Raw genomic sequence first — 21,197 nt, forward strand, 5'->3', positions numbered from 1 at the left:
CCCTCTGGGAAGTGGTAATACAGGAATATCCTTTGCAAGAAACCTCTTCCAAGGCTGGGATGGAGCTCCCTTCCAACCCACTCAGCAGCCTGAGGGGGACACGAGCCAGGCTCTGTGGGCACCTGTAGGCTCCTTATGGATCCAAACTCCTGAATCCACCTGTTCTGCCCTCAGTTCTGCCCTCCCCCGTGGCCGATGCACACCGAGGCAGTATGAGATACTGCGCTTGTGCAAGCACCATTGCCACACAGCTACATGCAACCAGCACAGCTAACAAGGTAGGCATTAGTACTGTCTCATTTTGTATGCTATTCTTTGGGGTGCATATGTGGGAAACAGCTTAATGATCTTTATTTAAGAAGACATATTATTTAAAAACCCCTAATTTTTTTAAAAAGTTATTAGAAACAGAACAATTAGAGCAAATGACAGCAAAAGCAGCCCTTGGCATGCAACCTGCCTGAAACAGCTTGTCACTGGCATTAAGCCTAAACATACTCTTGGCTTGGGATGCATCTCCCTTCTAGGGACACTGCTTGGTGCAGAGGATAATACAGCACCACCATCCTTCTCAGGAAGCTTTGCAAGGAAGAGAGGGGAACCTGGCCTGGCTGCCTAACCAGGCAGAAGAGATGCTGCTGAGCAATCCTGTCTCCCTGCTTCTATTTCAGGGCATGGCTTCTGTCCCCACAAGGAATGGTATCCCTTCTGTTGAAGGGTAACTGAAGAAAAGCAAGGGTAAACGTGACCTTTATTTGACTGAACAATGACGCAGTGAGAGAACAGAAGACTGCTGAAATAAGTATGTACTCAGCATCTAGCGCCTTGCCTGGGAAAGATTTAACCTCTGGTTAATAACTAAGCAGTGAATGACGGGCAGTTCAGGCCCCACAGCCTGAAATGCAGGAAGCCCGCCCCATCTAGAAGCATCTCCAATATTAGTGCTGAAGCCCAGCTCGGCTCTAGATTTGCCACTTCCTATGAAAGCTGAAGGCCTCAGTGGAAGTGTTCTTGTTTTTGCAGTTCTGTCCCTCACACGAGGGAATGAACCACCTCCTTCATCAGCTATGGCTGAAGTGTGTACGTCAGGGTACCACAAGACAACAAGGGGCAGATGGTGCCTTGGCTGCAGTAGTTGGGTGATTTTAAAAAAATAAACATACAAAACTACCCCAAAAAACTGGCTGCTGTGGAAATTCTGGTCTATTGTCTCATGGGCACATAAAATGTACCTCTTCAACACTAGCGATGAAACATCCAACAGGAGAAGGTGGGTGAATTGAGACGACCAGTATAATTCAGTGTACTTCAGCCTTGCTACTCTGGACCATCAGCTACATAAGTGGTTTCAGCACTTGTGCTTGTTCTGGATCAGACATGGCTTATGGGCAGAATTTACTGTTGAGGTTTTACTGGCTGAACATGAAAGTCAAACTGAGTAAGTCTCTCAGGCTTTCACTTCCTTGTGCAGGGCTTATATTTTTATCTTATTCTATTAAAAATTATTGGCTATGTATTTTCCTTGTCTCTTTGCAAAATAGGTGGCAAGTTACCTGTTCACTCCAGGAAAGAGAACAATGCAGAGGGTGTTATTCTGCAGACTTCTATAAAGCTTTTTGATACGGTGGTCTAACTTCTTCACCTTTTTCCTTAGATCCAGCTCCTGCATAACAGAATATAAGCATTAAAATCCCCAATTCAGCTGCAGACCTGTAGCAATCACACTTCAAAGTGCGTGTGGCGAGACTGACCCTTGGGCAGTGTCAGAGGTCGAACAGGTGAGGAGAGCAGTGATTCTGTTAGGGGCTGGCATTTGGCAGGGCAGCAGCTCAGCAGCAGGGAGAACCACACGCCCTACTCACATGGCACTGCAGCTTCCTCCGCTAAAACGAGAGCTGCAAACAGAGCTGCTCTTTCCTGTACGGCGGCACAGCTAGTCCTCTCCCTCAGACTCCCATACCGCTTGCTGCAACTGTACGTTGCTCTGTCTGCTCTCAGGTGGTACAGGCTTCAGTTCCTGCGTAGCATCACTCGCTGCCCTGAGCAGCCAGGCTGCTTTTATAGAGTACCCTGCAAACACTGCATTTATCTCATGTGATACTGCTCCTCCAAACGGCCCCGTGGGATCCTTGGCCACCTCTGCGCTCCAGCAGAAAGAGACCGTTCTGTTACATGCAGCTCTGCACCCAGGTCTGCTCAAAGTTAGCACTCCTGGTTCCCAGGGCAGTACCTCCTCGCTACCGTCAGCACAGCCTTACACTCACAGAGTCAGACAGTTGCTCTGTTGTCTCATGTACGATGTTTCTTCCTGGCTTCCCAGGGCTGTGATTCATTTGCCAAATCCATCTCCAGAGGTGACCTGAAGCAAGAGCGTTTCTACTTCTTAGTCTGCTACCCTTTGCCATCCATCCATTTATAACTTCAAGGGCCTCCACAGCACTCTCTGGTTTCTGGAATTCTGAAACGCAAAGAGAAGGGGAAGGTGCTTTGGCAGTGATGTTGCTGCCCTGTTCCTTGGCACATGTAGGTCAGGACTAAGGGCATGGAGCAGGACCGAGGTGAGAAATGGGAATCACTGCAGCAAGCAGATCCTCATTTTGCTACAGGTAAACATCAGACTATAGAAATGTCTGTTAACTGGAACAGCACTCATCCAGTTGTTCCCCTCACCTTTTTTTCTGGGCAATTACTTGCCTGTGTGAAGCTGCACAGTAGCTTCAAGTACCAGAGCAAATTAATTATCCTACAACTTTTCAAAGTAAAGATAATTTTTTTTAAAGCAGGTTTTTTTTCCCTTTCTAATATTTACCTGTAAACTGCTCCTCTAAACAAAGCATGCTTTCACTGGAGTATTTTAAATACCATCACTTTAAGCATACACACATTTCAGTAGCTCTTGCTGTGTCTCTGCAAAGTCCCAAGGGCTGCTGAATGCGCTTATTTGAAGGAAATAAGCGGGCTGTATGTGAAGCTACTTACTGAGGAAACAGCAGTTCCTGTGCTTTCCACTCTGGAGATCCTTTGGCAGGAACAGTGTTTCCAGGTCTTTCAACTGGCTGAATTCTTCTTGCAAGTCTGTCTCTGTTAATGACTTCTTTAGGCCCGCCACATAAATCACGCCTTCATTTTCTACATCCAGTTCCAGTTCCTTTATCAAAACATCACAGTCCAGCATTGCTGCAGTGACAGGTCTCTGGACCTGGGGTGGATTCAGCAGGAACAGCACGTCAGCCCAAGCACCTCTGTGCTCTGAGCTTCTATTTTGAAATATTTTCTCCCATTACCAGAAGTTGACAAGCTATTTTCCCTCCCTTGAAAAATATGTAACTAATGAAGGCTAACTTAATTACTCATGAAAAAGGAAGAGAGATCAGGTTTGTAATGCAGAAACACTAGAAAATTAACTATGCCATGCTTTGTATATGGCATTTTAATACCCTGTTAACTTGGCTCTTCCTTTTAAAGCTGCAGTTGGAGGTCAGAATGCTTTCTCACCCCCTTCTGCCAGGAAAAAGAGGGCTATAACCATTTCCTTTCTGCCAGACACTGCCCAGATGCTATGCTGTGAGCAGATGTTAAGAGACATACTGGATACTGTTCCTGTGTTCAACATGAATTTGTTTTGCTATTTACATTGTTTACCTTAATGCAGGATCCTGCTACCTCAGCTCCGTTTAGGCTTTCCACAGCAAGCTGGGCAGCTTCCAGCACTTCGTATTGGATACAGACATAGGGCTTGAAAAAGAACGATAAGATACTTCAGGCTTATCAATAAGACACGTTAGCCCTCCCTTTTTAAAAATCAGGTTTCAATAACATTATGTTTTCTTTTAAAAACAGAATATAAAAAGGTTTGGGCGTAATATATGTAACACTCCATATACTGTAGCTGTTAAAAACAACCTTCAATTAGCTTTTCAATTAATAACATTTTTTCTTTTACATTAAAGGCCTTAGCATATCAGTTCTCTTGAGAGACAAAAAGCATCTCAGCTTCTCCAGCACAAAGTCCTCTAGCTTGAACAGCACAGTGAAGCTACACGAGCTGTGTTTATTCTTGTCATTGTGTGGACCAGCTTTTAGATACCCTGAATTGTTGCAGCTGATGACTAAACCACCAGAAAAAAAACCCAAACAGAATACCAGTTATTTCAGTGGTTCTAATCCCTGTCTTTCCAAGAGATTACTCAGACCTTCCATGCCTGTCAGCAAGTTTCATGCTTTGAGGGCTCCTCACCTGGTATGTTTCAGTTAGCACTGTGAGAGACTGGATTGGTCCACACCTCCCGAATTCTTTTTTCACAGACTTCAGGCAAATGCCTTCTTCAAAAGGACCTGCGTAAATTGTCAGCATGTCAGTCAGCTTGCCTCTCACCTGTAGGGACACAGATGAGAGAAGGAACTTCACAAAGCAAAGGAACTAACTACTTGGTGCCACCAGATAAATGTCTCTTTCCAAGCTCAGCAATAAAGACTATTCTCAAAAAAAAATTTACCTCTTCACAAAGGCCAGCAAGAAGGTGAGATGCAGTGTACTCTGGACCCAAATTGAACTGAATGATACTGAATGCGGACAGGGGAACATCTTCTAAGGCTCTCTGAAGAATCTGGAGGGACAAGAGTACAGAAGGCTCAAAGAGGTGCAAGACAATTGTACCGCAAAGGATCAGAAACAAAGCTAGTTGAACTTAATTCCCAACTTTAATTTTCATTATTGTCCAAGGAAGCCCTCGGGCAAAAATTCTTCCTTAGTGAGTCATGAGAGGATGTAGAGGATCAAAGCTTATTTCCGAAATGTTAAAATGGATTTAGCCAACCTGGCATTAACAGTATTGCTAACAGTACTGTCAGTCAGCCCTTTAAAATAGGACTCCTCTTCCCACCCCCAGAATGAGAACTTTGAACTACCCTGGTGCTTGCTTAGACCAACCCACTCTTAAGTCCAGTCACCTGTTTGTTTGAAGTGCTCGGGTTACTCTGACACAGGCCAGAAGCGTCCAGTCTGCCCAAAAGGAGGGGTTTTTGGCCAGTGACCTGCAGGCAGTCTAAAAAACTACCAGAGAGAAGAAAGCTGTGAGTGACAGTACTTACCAACATGGTGAATTAAAAGCTTTCAAGAAGTGCTTGTCAGAGAAAAATGATACACTTCATTAAAGAAATCTGAAATGTATTCAGCATCAAAAGAAGCCTAGAAAATGCTTTGTGAAATTTAAGATGCAACTTCTGAACGTTTTTCAGTGTTATGCTCAATTATGTGCACCTCTCTGAAGATCCTGATGGCTTCTGAAAAACGAGGCACTTGCTTGATTTTACTGAGGATTTAACTTGAGGAAAAACATTATTTGAGAACCTCATTACCATGGTTTGGATGAATGTGGAGGCTCATTCAACTGTTTCTGGACCCTACATCCTTGTTGCTGTAATGCAGCTTTGTTCTGCAGAACCTCAGCCAGTTTTTCAGTTGTCAGAAGCATCTCCAAGTTTAGTTCTGCTACCTTGGGGAAGGAAGAAGATTAGTAGCTGGCTTTCATCTCAGCTAATTGTAGCTAACCAAGAAGCATGTGCTTTCTCTATGAGTCATGCAGGCAGACTCCGCAGTAGTGAAGAAACACAGGCATTAATTTCTTGCCTTATTATTTTCTGTTGTCATTTTCAAGCATGCGGCACTCACAGCATCAACCAGCAATCATCTCCGAAAAAGTTCTCTCAGAAAGCAATGACACAAGCAAGAGGCTCATAAACCCATCTGAATCACCACCACAACATACAAGGTCTGTCACTTCTTTCATGTGGAAAAATGACAGGCACTCTTGTAGGCTGGAAGTGTCTCGATCCTTCTTTACACAATGCCCCTGTTCACGATCAGTGCAGCAATGCGGATTCATGTCAGTGTTTGGGTGCTGGAACACTGGCAATGCTCAGGTCATTAAGATACCTGGATATGTGCTGAAAGTAACAAGCTGTCAAAATTGAGGCCTCTAGCACAGCTCCATTTTCTCTTTTAAATCAACAAAACTATGGGCAGGAATGCTTTGCTTCATAAGCACAACAACTTGTACATTCTGCATTTAAGGACAGAAGTCTTAATTAGACATAGTTACCTTTGCTGGTCCTTGCTCAATGAAGAACTGAGCCAATTCCAAAGCAGCTCTGGCATCTTCTGCCGGATCATGCCCAAGCATCTGTTCACACTGGATCTCCTTCCTAGGGCATCAAAATTACACATATAGGCAGGTTATCTGTTTTTCCACACTGACAAACATCCCGTCTTTTCCTTTGTGGGCAAAATAGCTTTCCCCTCTCCAAAAAGGATTTCAGTTCTGTGCAGCAGCATTATTGTGAAATATTCCCAAAAGTTACTGCAAGAAATGTTTTTGCAATGTTGAGCAAAACACTGTTTACTGGGTTTCACAGAAGCAGTGCTAATACTTGGTACTCTGATGCATGACTGTTAATTTTACTTCTTCCATGACCAATGACCCAACTCACAGTCTGCACACAGACAGCAAGACATTCAATACACTGGTACCGCTACACACCTGCAGAAAAGCTAGTTTTGCTAAGAGTCAAATCTGCTTGGGTCACAGCATCCCTGCTAGCCCAAAGAGAAGCCAATTTATTATGCTGCCTGATGTTTCAAGCAGGCAGTTAATTCTTCTTTATCATGTCTATTTGCACAGCCTGCTCCTTTATTTTGAATTTTAATGAAAAAAAAATTTAATCCTGATGCTACTAGTAGAAAAGCAAGACCCTATGACCTACCACGACAGTTTCTAGTATTTCCCATGATAATACAGTAATAATCTTACCCTAAAACAGCTTTGGCTAGAAATTTTAGTTTAAATCGTCGGCCTTCATTCCTGGCAAAAAGCAATGAAGTATCAATAACACTGGGGTGGATCATCTGGAGGAAAGAAAACATCACCAGCTTAATTTAAGAAGAGCAGTCATTTAGAACTGGGCAGTAACTCCACTGCCTTGTCATTTCAGTTGCCAGTTTCTCACTGATAGATAACTGGTCCACAAAAAGCAAGCAGAGGGGAATAATGAAGCAAGCCCAACTCTCCTTTCTAACACTCTCTTGGGAAAATCTAGATTGGGTTAGAAAGTTTAATTATGATTCAAGCATTTTAGGTTGGTTAAATTAAATCTAGGAAGGACGTGAGTTCTTCCTGTGACAGAGCTATTAGAAGCATAGAAACATATTAGCTGAAGCAGAGAGGTAAAGCTTCTGCTGCAACTGTACGTATGTCTGGGCAGACTTCTCCCTTCCTTTTAGGTTCTGAACAGCCCCTTGCAAGTTTTATAGATGTAAGGAGAGTCTTTCTCTTTTGAATCCTTGCAGACATAAGGGTATTCATAATAAAAAGCAATTAACAAGTGTTCACTAATAAAAAAGGAGGAATTGTTTAGAGTTTTCAGGTATGAAATGAGTATCACAGGGTTGGGAAAAATACTCTTAAAAGCATACTTACTTCCAAAGCCTGAAGATCAGCATTTAGAGAATGACCCACCAATACTGCATCATTGGGAAGCAATTTTTTTAGTCTGGTTTGGATGTCTGACAGCGTTGTTTTCACTGGAAGAAGCATTTTCTTTGTGATTCCTGAGAATCTTCAAAACAAATGAGGTGAAAGCAGCACATTAGCAACAGTGCCTACTGCAGAGTATTACAAGCAGGGCATGTAAAATACAAACTCAGTCTAACTCATGACAGAACGCTATTTACTGCTTTCTCTTCCAACATAAGAGGATATACTGCAGGCATATTGAACTGCTATGGTGCTACCACATCTGTTTCAAAAGTTTCTCTCTCTCATGTATAACTTATTCTTAGGTGATGCAGTGAGCATCGGAGAGCACAGGTAAGGAAATACTGCAAGACTGATGGTGAAAGATGCTTCCACGCAACCTGAGGAAATTGGCACATCACCTCCTGGATAAAGCTGGGCACAGTTTTTGAGAAGACAAGGCTTGAGTTTTGCCTGCTTTTGTTATAATCCTGAGCCCAGCCCTAGAGATGTGTACAAACTAATGAGCTGCTCTATTAATTTCTTACAGATGAGCAAACTTAGCTATAGAGCAGAGAGACGCAGACTTTGCTCCTGTACTCTTACCTTCCATCTTATTTTATAGCCAGCAGTAAAGAGTAACTTGTACTGTGTATCATTAATTTGTAACATCTTTTCCTAGACCACTGCAGAACAGTAATGCTTTTGCCTCGTAGCCACACAGGCATTATGCAGCAGAAAGCGTATACATAATGTTGATTATTCTAATCACTTAGCAAGAACTTTATTCCTAACACTGAATGAAATGCAGTAGGCATCTGTGCAAACCAAAGCCTTCTGAAAGGTCCTGTGTAACAGGCTTCGTTTGGAAGGGCTGCATGAAGACAAAGAGATAAGAAACTTATGTGCAAGTCACCTGGTGCGGTAGTTCAGTACTGTGCTTTCAGGTTTGACTAGCTCATTCAAGAGGCATTGACCCTGTGCATCCACCAAAGAGACACGAGTGACTTCATTCCCCTTTGCAGTCAGGCACTGTCAGGAAGAAGCAGAGGCAGCTGCCGAATCAGTGTGATGCTGCACTCACCTTAGCCAACATCTGCTTTGGCTGCAGCCAGCATCACTACTAAGGCGTTACTCAACTTAGATCAACCACTCATAGCTAGTTGTTTTATACTGTAGCACGTTTAATTTTAATTGTTAAATGCCCACCATCAGCACAGCAAACATAGAGGCAAGCACAGCACAAAGAAAACCATTATCAAGAAGTGCTGATTTCACAGAATCAGTCTGTGCTCCGCACTGCACAGCTGTCGCTGACAGCACCTTCACCAGAGAACATGTACAACTTAAAAGCAGAGCCCAGGTTGTATCACTAGTTACTCAATGCTGATACCAAAGAGGCATCTCTGCAAGGTCAAAACTGCACTCAAGGAGGAATCCTTGCCACAGCATGTTGCCAAAACTGTGATGGCCAACAGACACATGGGTGATAGGGAAATACCTTCCCTTTCCCAAGCCTTGGGGAGAGCTGGGAGGAGGAATTCCACAGCAGTCTCAGGGGTTACTGCAGCATTGCTGATGGGCCTGCACAGCCAATGCAGAACAGAGCTCTCTGCTGCACTGCTCAAGATGGTATTTCTGTCTTGTTGTCAGAACCATCTCCTGAGCCCCTCCCATGCCTGCATTAGCACTGGTACCATCAATGAAGGCACTGGCAGCAGATACTAATATATCAGAAGTGGTTTACCAAATACACTTGATCGCTTTGGAATAGCTGGTAGAAGTTTGGTTGCTTGACTGTATTTTGTAAGGCCACACAGATTTATTTTTACCATTTCACAATCCAGACCAAAGAGGGGGCTGCTGTCCGTCCTCTGCTGATCACACTCTGTATATATATAGTCCTTACATCCAGGGGAGCCTAGAATGAAAAGATAGCCATGAATAAGAAACAGATCGCTCTCTTCTAAAACTCATCATATATCTTATATGACCAAACATATCACTAACTGTCAAAATTAACAAAAAAACGAACAAAACAAAACCACCAAACAAAAGCCCTCAAAAACTGACCTTTTATGGGATAGTCATTTTTTTCCTGCTCTTCTAAAGTTAGAGTATAGCTAGTAAGGCCCCGTTTTTTTTCTCCGTATTTCTGAATGATGGGATCACATTGCAAGTGTGAGCTTTCAGGAATACAGTCACTGCTGGTGGAAGTCAAACCTGTAAAATACAGAAGCATCTGTCAAGTTCATGTAACACTCCCTACGTGCAGTCAGTTTTCTGCAATATTATGCACACTGAGAGGCTACACCATTTCAAAGCAAAACACTGCCTGGAACAACAAACTGGAGATATAGATGGACAGGCAGACAGACAGACAGCCTATCTGTCTCCAGTTTATTTTTAGATAAATATAATCTTTTGTGATTTTTTCTTTACCTTGACTTGCTGCTCAGTATAACAAAGAAAACCAAGAAATGAGTAACTACTTAGCTTGAATCTAATTTATATCTCTGTATCTTTTATTAGAATCTTTTTAGAATAAAATAATCACAAATCTCTCCCCCTTGTTTTTATATATATAATATCCAGTTTCTATCTCATTTATTGTGTGTGTATATATATAAACACACAATATAGATTATATATACAAAATTATATATAAACAATACTATATATAATGTATACACTATTTATTTATTTATTTATTTTAAAAATATACTTGATATTCAGGATACTTGAATCTTTCCCCCAGTGCAGCTACTGACACTGCTGGCTGATTCAGAAGCAAGTCACATCACAAGTCTCTGCCTCATGCTCGTTTCAGAAATAGAGAGAACAAACTTGCCTCGTAAACATGACAACATAATCATCTGTTACTTCATGTAACCTGTAAAACAAGTTCTCTTTTTCTTCTGCCTTCTCTGTGAAATTCCTTCCCGTAAGTATTAGCAGGAAAAAATAATACTCTTAAGTGTGACTGGCAAAGAAACAAGCACTGAGGTGACAGCAGAATCCACAGCTGTATAAAGTTAAATTATCCTGTAGGTGATTCTCTGCAGATGGCACTTAAAAGAAAAATATACCTGACATCTCAGATCTGTGACTGTGCAGTAGGTTTACAGTCAGGATGCTAGAGGACTTTGTCAATACATTGAAAGTAACAGCTGTTCGTTCTCCCATTTAGGACTTGAATTCAAGATTCTTTGTTACACTTTTAACAATTTCAGTGAAGTTCGCATTGTAGACTCTTGCAGGTTTTCTACAAGCCTGTTGGATTACAATCATCTCTATAAAGAGTGTAAAAATAGGAAATCAATCGTCAACACACCCGTTCTTTACCTTGACTTGCTGCTCAGTATAACAAAGAAAACTAAGAAATGAGTTAACTACTTAGCTTGAATCTAATTTGTATCTCTGTATCTTTTATTAGATACTTCTTAGAATAAAATAATCACAAAACGGGTAACGAAGCATCAGAATTTTGGATTAAACATGTTAAAAACTTGCTCTCTACTTTTTGCATTTCCTTGAGACCATAAGCCCAGCAGAGTTACTGAATGACTTAGGGTAACCAGTCTCATGGTTTAAGCCACTGTTTTCCTTTGTAAACAAGTTTCCCATAGCAGCATGCTGGGACTGCACAGGATGCAAAGTCACGAATTGCTGTTGAAAGTGAATCACTGTGGTTAAAAGAGACAATGCAAAACCAAACAAGATACCTTGTGCAGCGTTTTGAGGTTTCGGGTTTGCTCCTTCTCCATACAGGCTGGCTAGGAAGTTAGTGGAAGGTATTAACGTGAATCTCTGAAAAAAAAGAGATGTGTTAGAGCCTTTGAAACAGAAGCAGAAATAGCAAGCAAATGAGATTTTTCTTGATCCCCAAACCAGCCAAATTTAGAGGAGGCTGGGTGGAAATACGTTTAGTGTTTTCCCCATGTTAAAAAAAAAAAAACCACAAACCAAACCTTGCCTGATACAATCAAGAAGGCAAACCTCAAGACTTTCTTTGATAGAAACTAAGGCAAGTTCCAGACTTCCCAGTTAAGCTGTGATTTGCGTTTGCTGCAGTTCAGGGACAATTAATTCTCAAGCAGTCTGAGTAAAAGTGCTTCCTTCCTTCTTCTTTCAAAGACGTTGCTTGTAACTCAGAAAATTAAAATATTTTTTTTACTGATCTTTTTGGGAAATGGGAGAAACTTGACATAAAGTAACAGTAAAATAGTATTTTACAAATATGCAAAATAAAATGCAAATAGTAGAAGTGAGATTTTTCAACCAGTGGGAATAGCATAACTCTACTGAGTCTCCCCAATCAGAGTGAATTCCAAAATGAACTGAGATATTTTTAATCTCACTGGCATCCTGAAGATGCAGGAAGCGTAACAGTCAGAGGACTGAAACATCAATACACATTTCACCTAGAGGACTGAAACATCAATACACGTTTCACCTGGTAAGGCTTCAAAGACATAAGGCTTGAAGACCTGCTTCTAATATCAAAGCCTTGGCCTTTGTTCTGAGCTGACAACAGCTACAAATAGATCCTCTTATTAGCTCGCTTTGAGAGTCAAAGATGGCCACTTCCTATTGGAAAATGCAGTAATTACACTGCAGCAATTAATCCTTGGGACATTGTTTCAGGACTGGAACAAGTTTAGCAGATGGCAATACAGTTTGAGGACTTACATGCTGGAACGCTTTTCTGAGGTGTCTGAACTGCAAATAGAATTTGTAGAAATGGAGTTGGCTCATTTCATGTAGAACAATAACTACAACACCAGCCAGGTGGCTTTGGTGATAAATACGGCACCAGCTGCAGTTTAAAAAAAAAATAAAAGCAAAACAATTATCAAGCACTCTTAAAAACAAACTTGGAACCAGCCCAGCTTTAAATGAATGGCAAAGTGCCAAATTACTTCAATCAGAATAGGCTTTATAGCTTATCTCAAACAGCCACATATTCCTGGAAGCAACAGAATATGGGAGACAGAAAGAATGAGTTTTAGCAAAATCCTGCTGCTGTACCATTTCAAGATACTCACACCTCATTTATATGCATTGGAATGTAATACACGTGAGTAACTTCAGCTGTTATGATGCAGTCTAGTGAATTAATGCATCAAAAAAAGTTTCACAAAGTAATTTTCTATTCACTACTAAAAACCTCAAGTGGGATAATTTTTGCCTTGAGTTTCATTTCAAGATTCATTACATTTCACCATACTTTTGCCATCCGAGGTTATATACCCTCCTCAGCCTTTCCCTTCCATTGCTAAGAAGTTCCCCTGAGAAAGGGAAAAGGGATTAAAGTGTTTTTCCCAAAACACTCTAGAACACTCTATTTCAATTATATCTGACACAAAAAGTGTTAACATTTTTTGTGCTGTGTTAATATTTTTAACACGGTATTTTGTTTCTCAGTGTGCGAAGCTTCTTTGCTTCCACAAAACTGTTTAGCTTTCGGTAACTGCATAAAACAAAACTATGAAATGGTAGAATTTTTGTCAGAAGAGGAATTCTGGTCTCTGGCCAAGTCTAACAACAACTGTATCCATGTAATCAGGCTGTCATTATGGTAACCGCGTTGCTATTCCAAAACCAGCATGGCCTATATGCCTTTCAGTATGGTTTTTCACAACACGTGAGAACAAGGAGACAGGGTTGATTCCTGAACGTGAATATTATACCTCGGTTGTGTTGCATTGTGGCATTTTCCCAAAGCTGCATACTTTAACAACTCATACAGCTGGTCATGGTTGATTTCGCAGTCGTCACCAAATAAAGCTGCTGACAAGTGAGATGACTTTTTCTGCAAAACAGGAAACACTAGTAAAGAAAGGTTTAACGCAATCACAAAAGTTCATGGAAAAAAATTAAGTGAATTGTACAGTAAAAGGAAACTATATGGATACAATCAACTACATTTTAAATAACTTTTCCACTCATGATGGGCAAAAGTTTCCATTCAGGCTATACTTTAATATTAAATTTACTATCAATATTTTAGTAACCCTGGTACTCTAACCTCAAAGATTTATTAAATAAAAGTAATGCAAGTAGATGTATGCAGTAAGGACACTTAAAAATTATGCAATTTTCAAACACAATGTTGTGCTCTCTCAACCCATTCATCCCTTTGCTGCAGTAGAGCTTTGGGTATTTATGCAAGTGTTATATGTAGCCACTTCACGTCAAGTTTTGCTGAAACCCATTTACTGTATTTACATTATTTGATCTGTTCTGGCAGGTGGGTTTGCTGACCCCTGCAGGGAAAAAAAAAGATGGTGCCATAAACTCCAAGAAAACTGCAGAAAGAAAGCATCAAATGGAGGAGATGGAGCAGACTGTACCACATAGTTCAACACAATGGTTCTTTAACCCTAAATGCACAAATTCTCCTAAAAGCCAACCAGCAAGTAAATGCATGATTTTGGAGACCTCCACTGACCATATGGCCTGTTCCAATGGTGCGCATTTGACCTGTAAAAATTTTAAAGATACTTTTTTTTTTTATCTGATGAAAAAACATCACAGCATACAGGGGAAAAGAAAAACCAGCATAAACAACTATCAGAAGCTGTGTTTTCCCCACCCACCATGCTAACAAGCCTTGTGCTCATTAATTTGAAAGCCTGCCCACGTGGGACTGAGCTGGTGCACTTTTGAAGCCATTTGTCCTTGGGTAAGAGAGCGAAACAGAGGTGACAACCGCTGAGATTCAAGTGGTTAAGAATCATCTGATAATAATAATAACACAGGGTGGTGTAATTGCCACTCCCTCATCTCTGGTGCTATGTTAGACAAGTAAGAAACGACACTGCTGTTTTCAATACAGCCTAATTAGAGCTTTGCAAAAAATCCCAACCAGCAGGAGTTTCATGTCACCAAGCACAGGCTGCCTGCCAAACCCAGGAATTGCAGTTTGATCAGGTACCAACCAGACCGATCTCCCAGGTCAGACACGCTCACTCCTGGCCCGTGTAACGGGGTGAGCGAGGTGTTACCATGAGGCTCAGAGCTGGGGCTGCTTTGCATCCTTCAGGTGTACTAAGCAGCCACAATGCTCCTTTGAAGACCTATTTGTTTAGGGAAAAACGGTATTGGGCAGTGTGTTTACATTTTAACAAAATTCCTTGGACGCAAGGGCCTAACACCCCGAACGAGCGCACCTCCGCAGTGCTTGGAGCAGAAGCCCGGCCGTTATCCGCGGGTGCCGCCTCCGGCCAACCCTCCCGCCAGGCCGCCAGAACAGGCGTGTGCCGTGCCCAGCACCCCGGCGCCGCAACGGCACCGGGACGCGGCGCGAAGAGCAAGGCCGTGGGGCCGGGCCCGCCGCCCCCCTCACGGCGCCCGCCACGGGCGCTGCCGCTCACCTCAGGGCACCGCCCGCCGCCGTCCGCCTTCCTCCGCTTCCCGGCCGGCTGCAGCCCCCCCACGCCGCCGCCGGGCCTCCTGTAGCCGTTCACGCAGACGGCCTTCGCCATGGCCTGCAGGACAGCACGGCAGGTCAGGGCGGCGCCGTGCCGCCACGGCCCCTCACAGCGGGGGCGCCGCGCCCCGGGCCGGGCCCAGCGCCTGCCCGCTGCCGGGGCTCCCCGGGCAGCATCGGTAGGGGGAAGCGCCCGCAGCCCTGACGCCGCGGGACCGATCCCCGGGCGCACCCTCCTCCCCCGGTCCCCCGAGAAGGGCCTTCGGCCGCGGACCCCACCTCAGCCACGCCGGGCTCTCCCGCCGCCCGGGGATACGGCCGCCTCGGCACGCGGCTACCCGCGCCTGCCTGCGGGCCAGGCCAGAGCAGCCGATCCGCCGACTGCGCGGGCGGGGCGGGGCGGGGCCGCTGCCGCCGGCGGGAGGTTTGACATGGGCGCGGCGCCGCTCGGGGCTGGTGGCTGCCCGGCCGCGCGGGGCTGAGGGCGGAGATGGCCACCAAGCGCCTGGCCAGGTACGGGGGGGGATCCCCAGTGGGGACCCCCGGCACCGGGGGTGGGCGGGGGTGTCCAGGCGGGCGAGGCCCTGAGGCGTCCGGGCCGCCCGGCGCAGCGGAGGGTCGGGGGGGGCGGCTGGTCCCGCTGAGGCGGTGCCGGTGGCTGCGCCCCGCAGGCGGCTGGGGCTGGCGCGGAGCAGCGGGCGGGCGCGGAGCGGCGGGCGGCCGGCGGCGGGGCAGCGCTTCGGGTACCTGATCGTCCTGGACTTCGAGGCCACCTGCTGGCGGGACGGGCGGCGGCGCGGGCCCGAGATCGGTGAGCGGGCGGCGGCTCCGGCCCGGCGGGGGGACGGGGGTGGGGTGGGGTGGGGCAGCCCAGGCCCGACACGGGGGCAGCGGGGGAACGGGGGACGGCCGGGCGGCCCCTGGGCGGCAGCTTTGAACGTTGCATCCTCTTAAGTGACATTTCAACGTCGGTTTCAAGCAGACGGAGTCAATTCTGTCACCAGCTTTAACCTTTCTCCTTCGTGGTTTGGGTTTGTTGGGTTTTTTTGTTTTCCTCTTTTTGTTTTTGTCACAGTCGAATTCCCAGCAGTCCTGTTAAACACTTCGACGGGAGAGATTGAATCGGAATTCCACACGTATGTCCAGCCCCAGGAGCATCCTATTCTCTCTGAATTTTGTACAGAACTAACGGGCATAACACAGGTATAATTGCTATTTAGCATTATTTTATGCCAGTATAATTGTTATTTACTCTTTTATTTAAAAAGGCTTTTTAAAGAGCCAAAAACAAATGGACTTCAAATGAATTTCAGTGTATATTAGCACATACATACTTCTTGTTCTCTTTCATGAAGGATCAAGTTGATGAAGGCGTCCCTCTAAACATTTGTCTATCACAGTTCATGAAATGGATTCAAAAGATGCAAAAGGAGAAGAAAATCATATTCACTACAGATGTTCAAAGTAATGCTACTCCAGAAGCAAAAGCATGTACCTTTGTTACTTGGACAGGTAAACAAAATTTTCATTTTTTTCCGCAGAGTAATACACATAAAAAACTAACGTTAGGTGGCGCTAGTGAGATGGCGTCCTCACGCCTGGTGAGCCAAACCCCTGCCATTAGATACTAAATATCTGCAATATTGGGGTAAGACTGAAAATACGAAATCTGTTGAAACCTGATCTGTTTCCTACATCTTTGTCTCTGGGGTCTGACAGTTACATTTCTCTGCTCTACATACAGTGAACTGTGTCACCATTCCTAATGTGTCTAAGTGATTTAATGAGGTCTCAGAGATCTTTACCCATCCAAAGTAATTTTTTACCAACAGGCATTCACTTACCCTGATGTCCCACTGTAGCAACCCTAGTGCTTTTCATGTACAAAGACTTAATCAGCCTGTGCTTCTGGCCCAGCAATACAGGACACTGCTAGTATGCTGATGTTACGTCCCTTTATGTAGATTTTAGGCCAGTTCTTTAGTGATGGATTATTTGTGGATTTTCTCTGTGCAGATTGGGACCTGGGTGTGTGCTTGCAGTATGAGTGTAAAAGGAAGCAGCTACGAAAACCTGACATTTTAAATTCCTGGATTGATCTCAAAGCAACATACAGGGTGAGAAGATTGACAGACTGTGAAACATTTATACCTGTATTATCATCTCAAAGGCTAACTGCATCTGAGATTACAAGCCAACATTGTCTGTTCCAGTGACTAGAGTAACCCTTCTGTTTTCTTCTCATGTTGTTATCACTCAGTAACAAACCACATGCCCTAGACCTGTGTGAATTTTAATAGAAATCTTAATGCTATGAAAACAACCTGGTGTTCCTGTTAGATAAACGAATGATAATCCTAGGAGGATTTCTGAACTGCTCTTCCTTTCCTCACATCTTTTGCTCTGCTTGCTTCCTAACCTCCCTCATTTTGTGTGATCTTATTGCTGCCTTACATTGCTGCATAGAAAGTAGTCATCATCATCATCTGTTTAGAGATATGTAAAGGTTTAACATGTGAACTGCACTTGACCACAAAGTATATTCTGAATAGGGTGAATAATACTGAAAAAATGAATGTGTATTTTCTTACATAATGTACACTGCAACAGAGTTCTAACTTGCAGGCTAGCACCTAACTTTCAAAGGGTGATCCAGGAGTCTACCTGTCCTGACACTTAGAGCTTAGGCTCTTAACCTAGGTAGCGGATTAGGTCTCTAAAGATATACAGCATGACTATTCCCCTTTCCTTGTGATCAAATGAGATACCACAAGTGAGTTGCATTACCGTATTTTTCTGACTTAAAAAGAATTTATACCTATGCCAAATATATTAATGTCCATGCCTTTGCAGTATGCAACAGTTTAAACATCTCAAGATACTATTTATAGTTGTATTCTTCAATGCTGCTCTGTTAAGGCCTTCATCAACGTAAGCCATAAAGTGCAAATAAATGACTCCAGAGCTAAGACAGACTGGATTAGTTTAAGACTGAAAGAAGGGATTCATGGTTCTTTCTGTTCAAATTTATTACAGTAAGTCACTTACAGTTTTACGCTTATTTATCTCAACTGTAAAATGAAGATACCCGACTCGTACAATTGCCTTGTGAGATTTATTATTCAGAAGGAGATACTTCTGAAATGGTTTCCACTTCATTGTGAAGAGGTTTTGAAAATGCTTTTTTAAGCACCTGCATTTTTTTCCTTAGGCCTTCTATAATAGGAAGCCTAAAGGGCTAAGTGGTGCTTTGCAGGATTTGGGCATAGCTTTTGCAGGACGGGAACATTCTGGTAAGTATGCTATGATGATCCTCATTTATATATATATATATATATGTATTTCAATAAAGCTAAATAGCTACTATTTAGCTTCGGTTAGTTAAACTAAAGCAGCTAGTAATAGCTAGTTATTACTCTAAACAGTAGCTATTGCTTCCAGGTCATGCAATATTCTGTGCAGCAAAAAAATCAAAAGAAGAAAGGCTAGATGCTTCAAAGACCAGAGTTTGTAATTTCTAACCTCATGCTTTCTGAAATCTCTCCTAGTGCTATCGAGTGCATGTTCAACACGATCCATTTCTGAATTGCTAGGGTGCAGAAGAAAAGAGGTGGGGGATGGATAAGGAAACTTGGTTTTACCTGATAGCTCTGGACAGCATATTAGTGTAAGAGAATACCAGCACAATATGGTTATTTTTTGGGGACATGATTAATAAAACAGAGAAAGGATTTTAAAAATTGTGGATAATATTCAGGTCTATGGATTGATCCTCAGATGTTTCAACACAGGGAATTCTTTGGAATTTTTTACTTCTGCTTCCCTCTTTTGAACTAGGTAACTGTCAGAGTTCTCTGAATCCTTGTCATTTATGTAAGGCTTACCTAGATCACATTTTTCCTCTAATAAGAGCTATCCCCAATAGTAGTTTAAAAAGAAGACATTAATATAAACATACATTTGAAGGGTTGGATGATTCTCGGAATACTGCCCGTCTTGCTTGGAGGCTGATTTGTGATGGATGTGTGCTGAAGGTTACTAAATCTTTGGATAAGGTTAGTAACTACTTTGTGTCTTCCCTTCCACTTGCTTTGTAGCCTGGAATACAATGAAAGGTGAGCTATTCAAATAATAAACCCAGTATCTTGACTATGAATTGAACAGAACATCCCTAGGCTGTTACACTTACTAATTTTGTGCGTTGATTTCTAAAACTTCTGAGTATTCACTTTTCAAAATCTCCTTTTGTTTATGGACTCCTTAGGCACATCCAAAGAACAATTTAATTTCCAGAACATTGACTGTAAACTTCACTGACAAGACTCCACTAGGAAGTAACAGCAGACCTGAAACATCTAGAGCTGGAACTTGTAAAACAAATTCTCTGGCTGAGAAAAACCAGAATGGTGTTGCTGGAATTAAGATAAGTTCTAATGTACAAACTGAGGAACAACAGACCACTTGCACAGATTCCTCTGCAGCTGTCCACGCTGTACCTAGTGGCAGCTCAAGGACTGAGTTAAATGCTCAATCCCGAAGCTCTTCAACTGTATCTACTGGCAGATTTGCTGTTCTTGAGCAGGCACAGCAATCTCCCAATGTTACTACTGCATCAGCAGGCATTTGGCAAGGACTGAGCAAAGGGCAGCCTCTGAGCACAGCCAGATATAGCCCTCCAGGACGTGGATCGGGACTAGTGCTCTTCTCAACTACCATCTCCTCGGTTAATATCTCCAATGAGGATATCAGTACCAGTTCTGATTGCTTATCTCTGCTGACTGACTGGGAGGATGTTGCTTTAATACCAGAATCTCAGTATGAACAAAATTCCGACTGTGTTCAATTCAAAGATGACTCAAGTACAGATATTTTAACACTGTTTGAAGAAAAAACATCTTCAAAACAATCAGCTGCGATGAGTTCAGATAATCAAAGTTTGGAGAAAACTGTAGCACCCGTGGAACCTCTGAAATCGATTATTTACAAAAGTCCTGATACTACGATCTATAATGTAGGAATGGTACAAAAGCAGACTTCAGATTTTTCAGCTTTTAAGTTACCATCTGCAAAAGTAAATGCTATTCCAGCACAATCTGCATTAACTGGAAGTTATTCTACTCCTTCGGAGGTTCCTAAAAGAAAGCCAACTAGTCCAAAAACATTCCCACCAGCAAAAAAACAGTCCTTTGCTATATATCAAGAGAAAACTGCATCTTTTGATCATTCCTTACCTTTAAGAAGTTCAAAGTTGCCCCAAGTGCCTCCTGTCATTCCGAACTCTGCAGTCAATTCAAATCGGTCTGTAACAGCTGTGAAAAATGGAAAAGCAACTCCCCCTTTGTGTAACTGCGGTCGAAGAGCTAAAAAACTGTATGTGTCAAGTGCTGGTCCAAATCATGACAAAGCATTTTTTTGTTGTCCTGTTGGCAAGCATGAAGGTAGTAAGAAAGGCTGTGGATACTTCAAGTGGGAATATGCATTTCTGAAAGAGAAATCTAATGGTCTCGCCGTGAATGCAGGTGCTTTGACCTCTCTTGGAACCGTTGCTAGTAATTTAGGAACTTCTTCCAATAAAAAATATTTGTGTCTTAGACCCTCTATGAGAACTTGAAAATTGATAATATTTTGTCCCAATCTTAAACTCAGTAAGTTGACCAATCTTAATACAATCAGGACAGTCAAATGAGGTCAGATACATGTTCTGAGAATGGGACAAAAATGACACTTGGTTAACATGGATACAAATGGAAATTGCTCAAGCATGCAAAAGTATGTATGTCATAAAGTATGTTGTTAATGAAGTGTGAGTGAACAGATAAAACTACTAAGTGCTAAAATTAAAGTATGAGCAGCTGTTGCTACAAATCTTAAATTTCTGCTTTATCATGTTATTTTAAATTCTTTACTAGTCCAGTCCTTAAATAATATTTTAATGACACAGATTTTATTTAAACTTTTTTTCTAAATATACTTGTAACGATAACTAAATTGTAAAAATGTATTTAGAAGTTGGCACACTTCTCAAAAGTGATTCTTGAAGCAATAGTGTTCTCTTAAACTCTGGGGTTTTTTATCCTTTAAATAACAATAAAGATAAAATGCTGGTGACGCTTCATTAAATACTTTATTTAACACACATCACCTGTTGCACTCTTGAGTACATGAGTTTCCCATTTTATTTGTATCAGTCTGTCTGCTTTTATACTATTAGCTATTAGTATAGCACCTGAGACAGCCAGGTGGTGGGAATC

General features: G+C 42.7%; 2 protein-coding genes and 1 long non-coding RNA gene across 9 annotated transcripts in view; 1 reads left to right on the plus strand and 2 right to left on the minus strand.

The window, feature by feature from the left end:
* Positions 1-15,326, minus strand: part of REXO5 (RNA exonuclease 5) — a 24,573-nt gene extending 9,247 nt beyond the window's left edge. The window contains exons 1-19 of one of the 4 annotated variants that reach the window (XM_080386674.1): positions 15,226-15,326; positions 14,891-15,004; positions 13,205-13,326; positions 12,204-12,330; positions 11,237-11,321; positions 9,585-9,734; positions 9,344-9,432; positions 8,428-8,543; positions 7,476-7,614; positions 6,810-6,904; positions 6,102-6,204; positions 5,359-5,495; positions 4,951-5,053; positions 4,497-4,607; positions 4,238-4,375; positions 3,643-3,735; positions 2,980-3,199; positions 2,265-2,458; positions 1,554-1,663 (exon numbers count right to left, since the gene is read on the minus strand). In XM_080386674.1, the coding sequence (XP_080242800.1) occupies positions 1,554-1,663; positions 2,265-2,458; positions 2,980-3,199; positions 3,643-3,735; positions 4,238-4,375; positions 4,497-4,607; positions 4,951-5,053; positions 5,359-5,495; positions 6,102-6,204; positions 6,810-6,904; positions 7,476-7,614; positions 8,428-8,543; positions 9,344-9,432; positions 9,585-9,734; positions 11,237-11,321; positions 12,204-12,330; positions 13,205-13,326; positions 14,891-15,001 (2,243 nt within the window). In that variant the 5' untranslated portion in view covers positions 15,002-15,004; positions 15,226-15,326. Of the gene's footprint in view, positions 1-1,553; positions 1,664-2,264; positions 2,459-2,979; positions 3,200-3,642; positions 3,736-4,237; positions 4,376-4,496; positions 4,608-4,950; positions 5,054-5,358; positions 5,496-6,101; positions 6,205-6,809; positions 6,905-7,475; positions 7,615-8,427; positions 8,544-9,343; positions 9,433-9,584; positions 9,735-10,600; positions 10,805-11,236; positions 11,322-12,203; positions 12,331-13,204; positions 13,327-14,890; positions 15,201-15,225 lie in introns of those variants that run through there. The other 3 variants (XR_013927983.1, XM_080386675.1, XM_080386676.1) reach the window with 3 other exon arrangements.
* Positions 15,327-15,338: 12 nt separating this feature from the next.
* Positions 15,339-21,054, plus strand: ERI2 (ERI1 exoribonuclease family member 2). Of its 4 annotated transcripts, none has more exons than XM_080386682.1 (8): positions 15,339-15,459; positions 15,618-15,757; positions 16,022-16,149; positions 16,302-16,458; positions 16,963-17,063; positions 18,158-18,239; positions 18,913-19,001; positions 19,211-21,054. In XM_080386682.1, the coding sequence occupies exons 1-8, from the start codon at positions 15,437-15,439 to the stop codon at positions 20,555-20,557; spliced, it is 2,067 nt and encodes a 688-aa protein (XP_080242808.1). In that variant the 5' UTR covers positions 15,339-15,436; the 3' UTR covers positions 20,558-21,054. The 4 variants fall into 4 exon arrangements, with proteins under 4 accessions (XP_080242808.1, XP_080242810.1, XP_080242809.1 ...); XM_080386684.1 differs by having other exon boundaries at positions 16,347-16,458; XM_080386683.1 differs by having other exon boundaries at positions 16,037-16,149.
* Positions 18,263-19,273, minus strand: LOC308063579. The gene is made up of 2 exons (XR_013927992.1): positions 19,136-19,273; positions 18,263-19,044 (listed from the first exon to the last, which is right to left on the minus strand). It is a non-coding gene; the product is annotated as an uncharacterized lncRNA (long non-coding RNA).
* Positions 21,055-21,197: the final 143 nt, after the last annotated feature.

The sequence above is a fragment of the Falco punctatus genome (assembly GCF_963210335.1).
Source record: "Falco punctatus genome assembly, chromosome: 4".
Lineage (NCBI taxonomy): Eukaryota > Metazoa > Chordata > Aves > Falconiformes > Falconidae > Falco > Falco punctatus.

Bases quoted from the DNA above. Each gene is read 5' to 3' on its own strand.
- ERI2 (XM_080386682.1), top strand. From the start codon at position 15,437: ATGGCCACCAAGCGCCTGGCCAG. The intron at 16,459-16,962 runs GTAAACAAAATT...TTCTCTGTGCAG, and splicing joins TACCTTTGTTACTTGGACAG to ATTGGGACCTGGGTGTGTGC. The intron at 19,002-19,210 runs GTTAGTAACTAC...TGGACTCCTTAG, and splicing joins TTACTAAATCTTTGGATAAG to GCACATCCAAAGAACAATTT.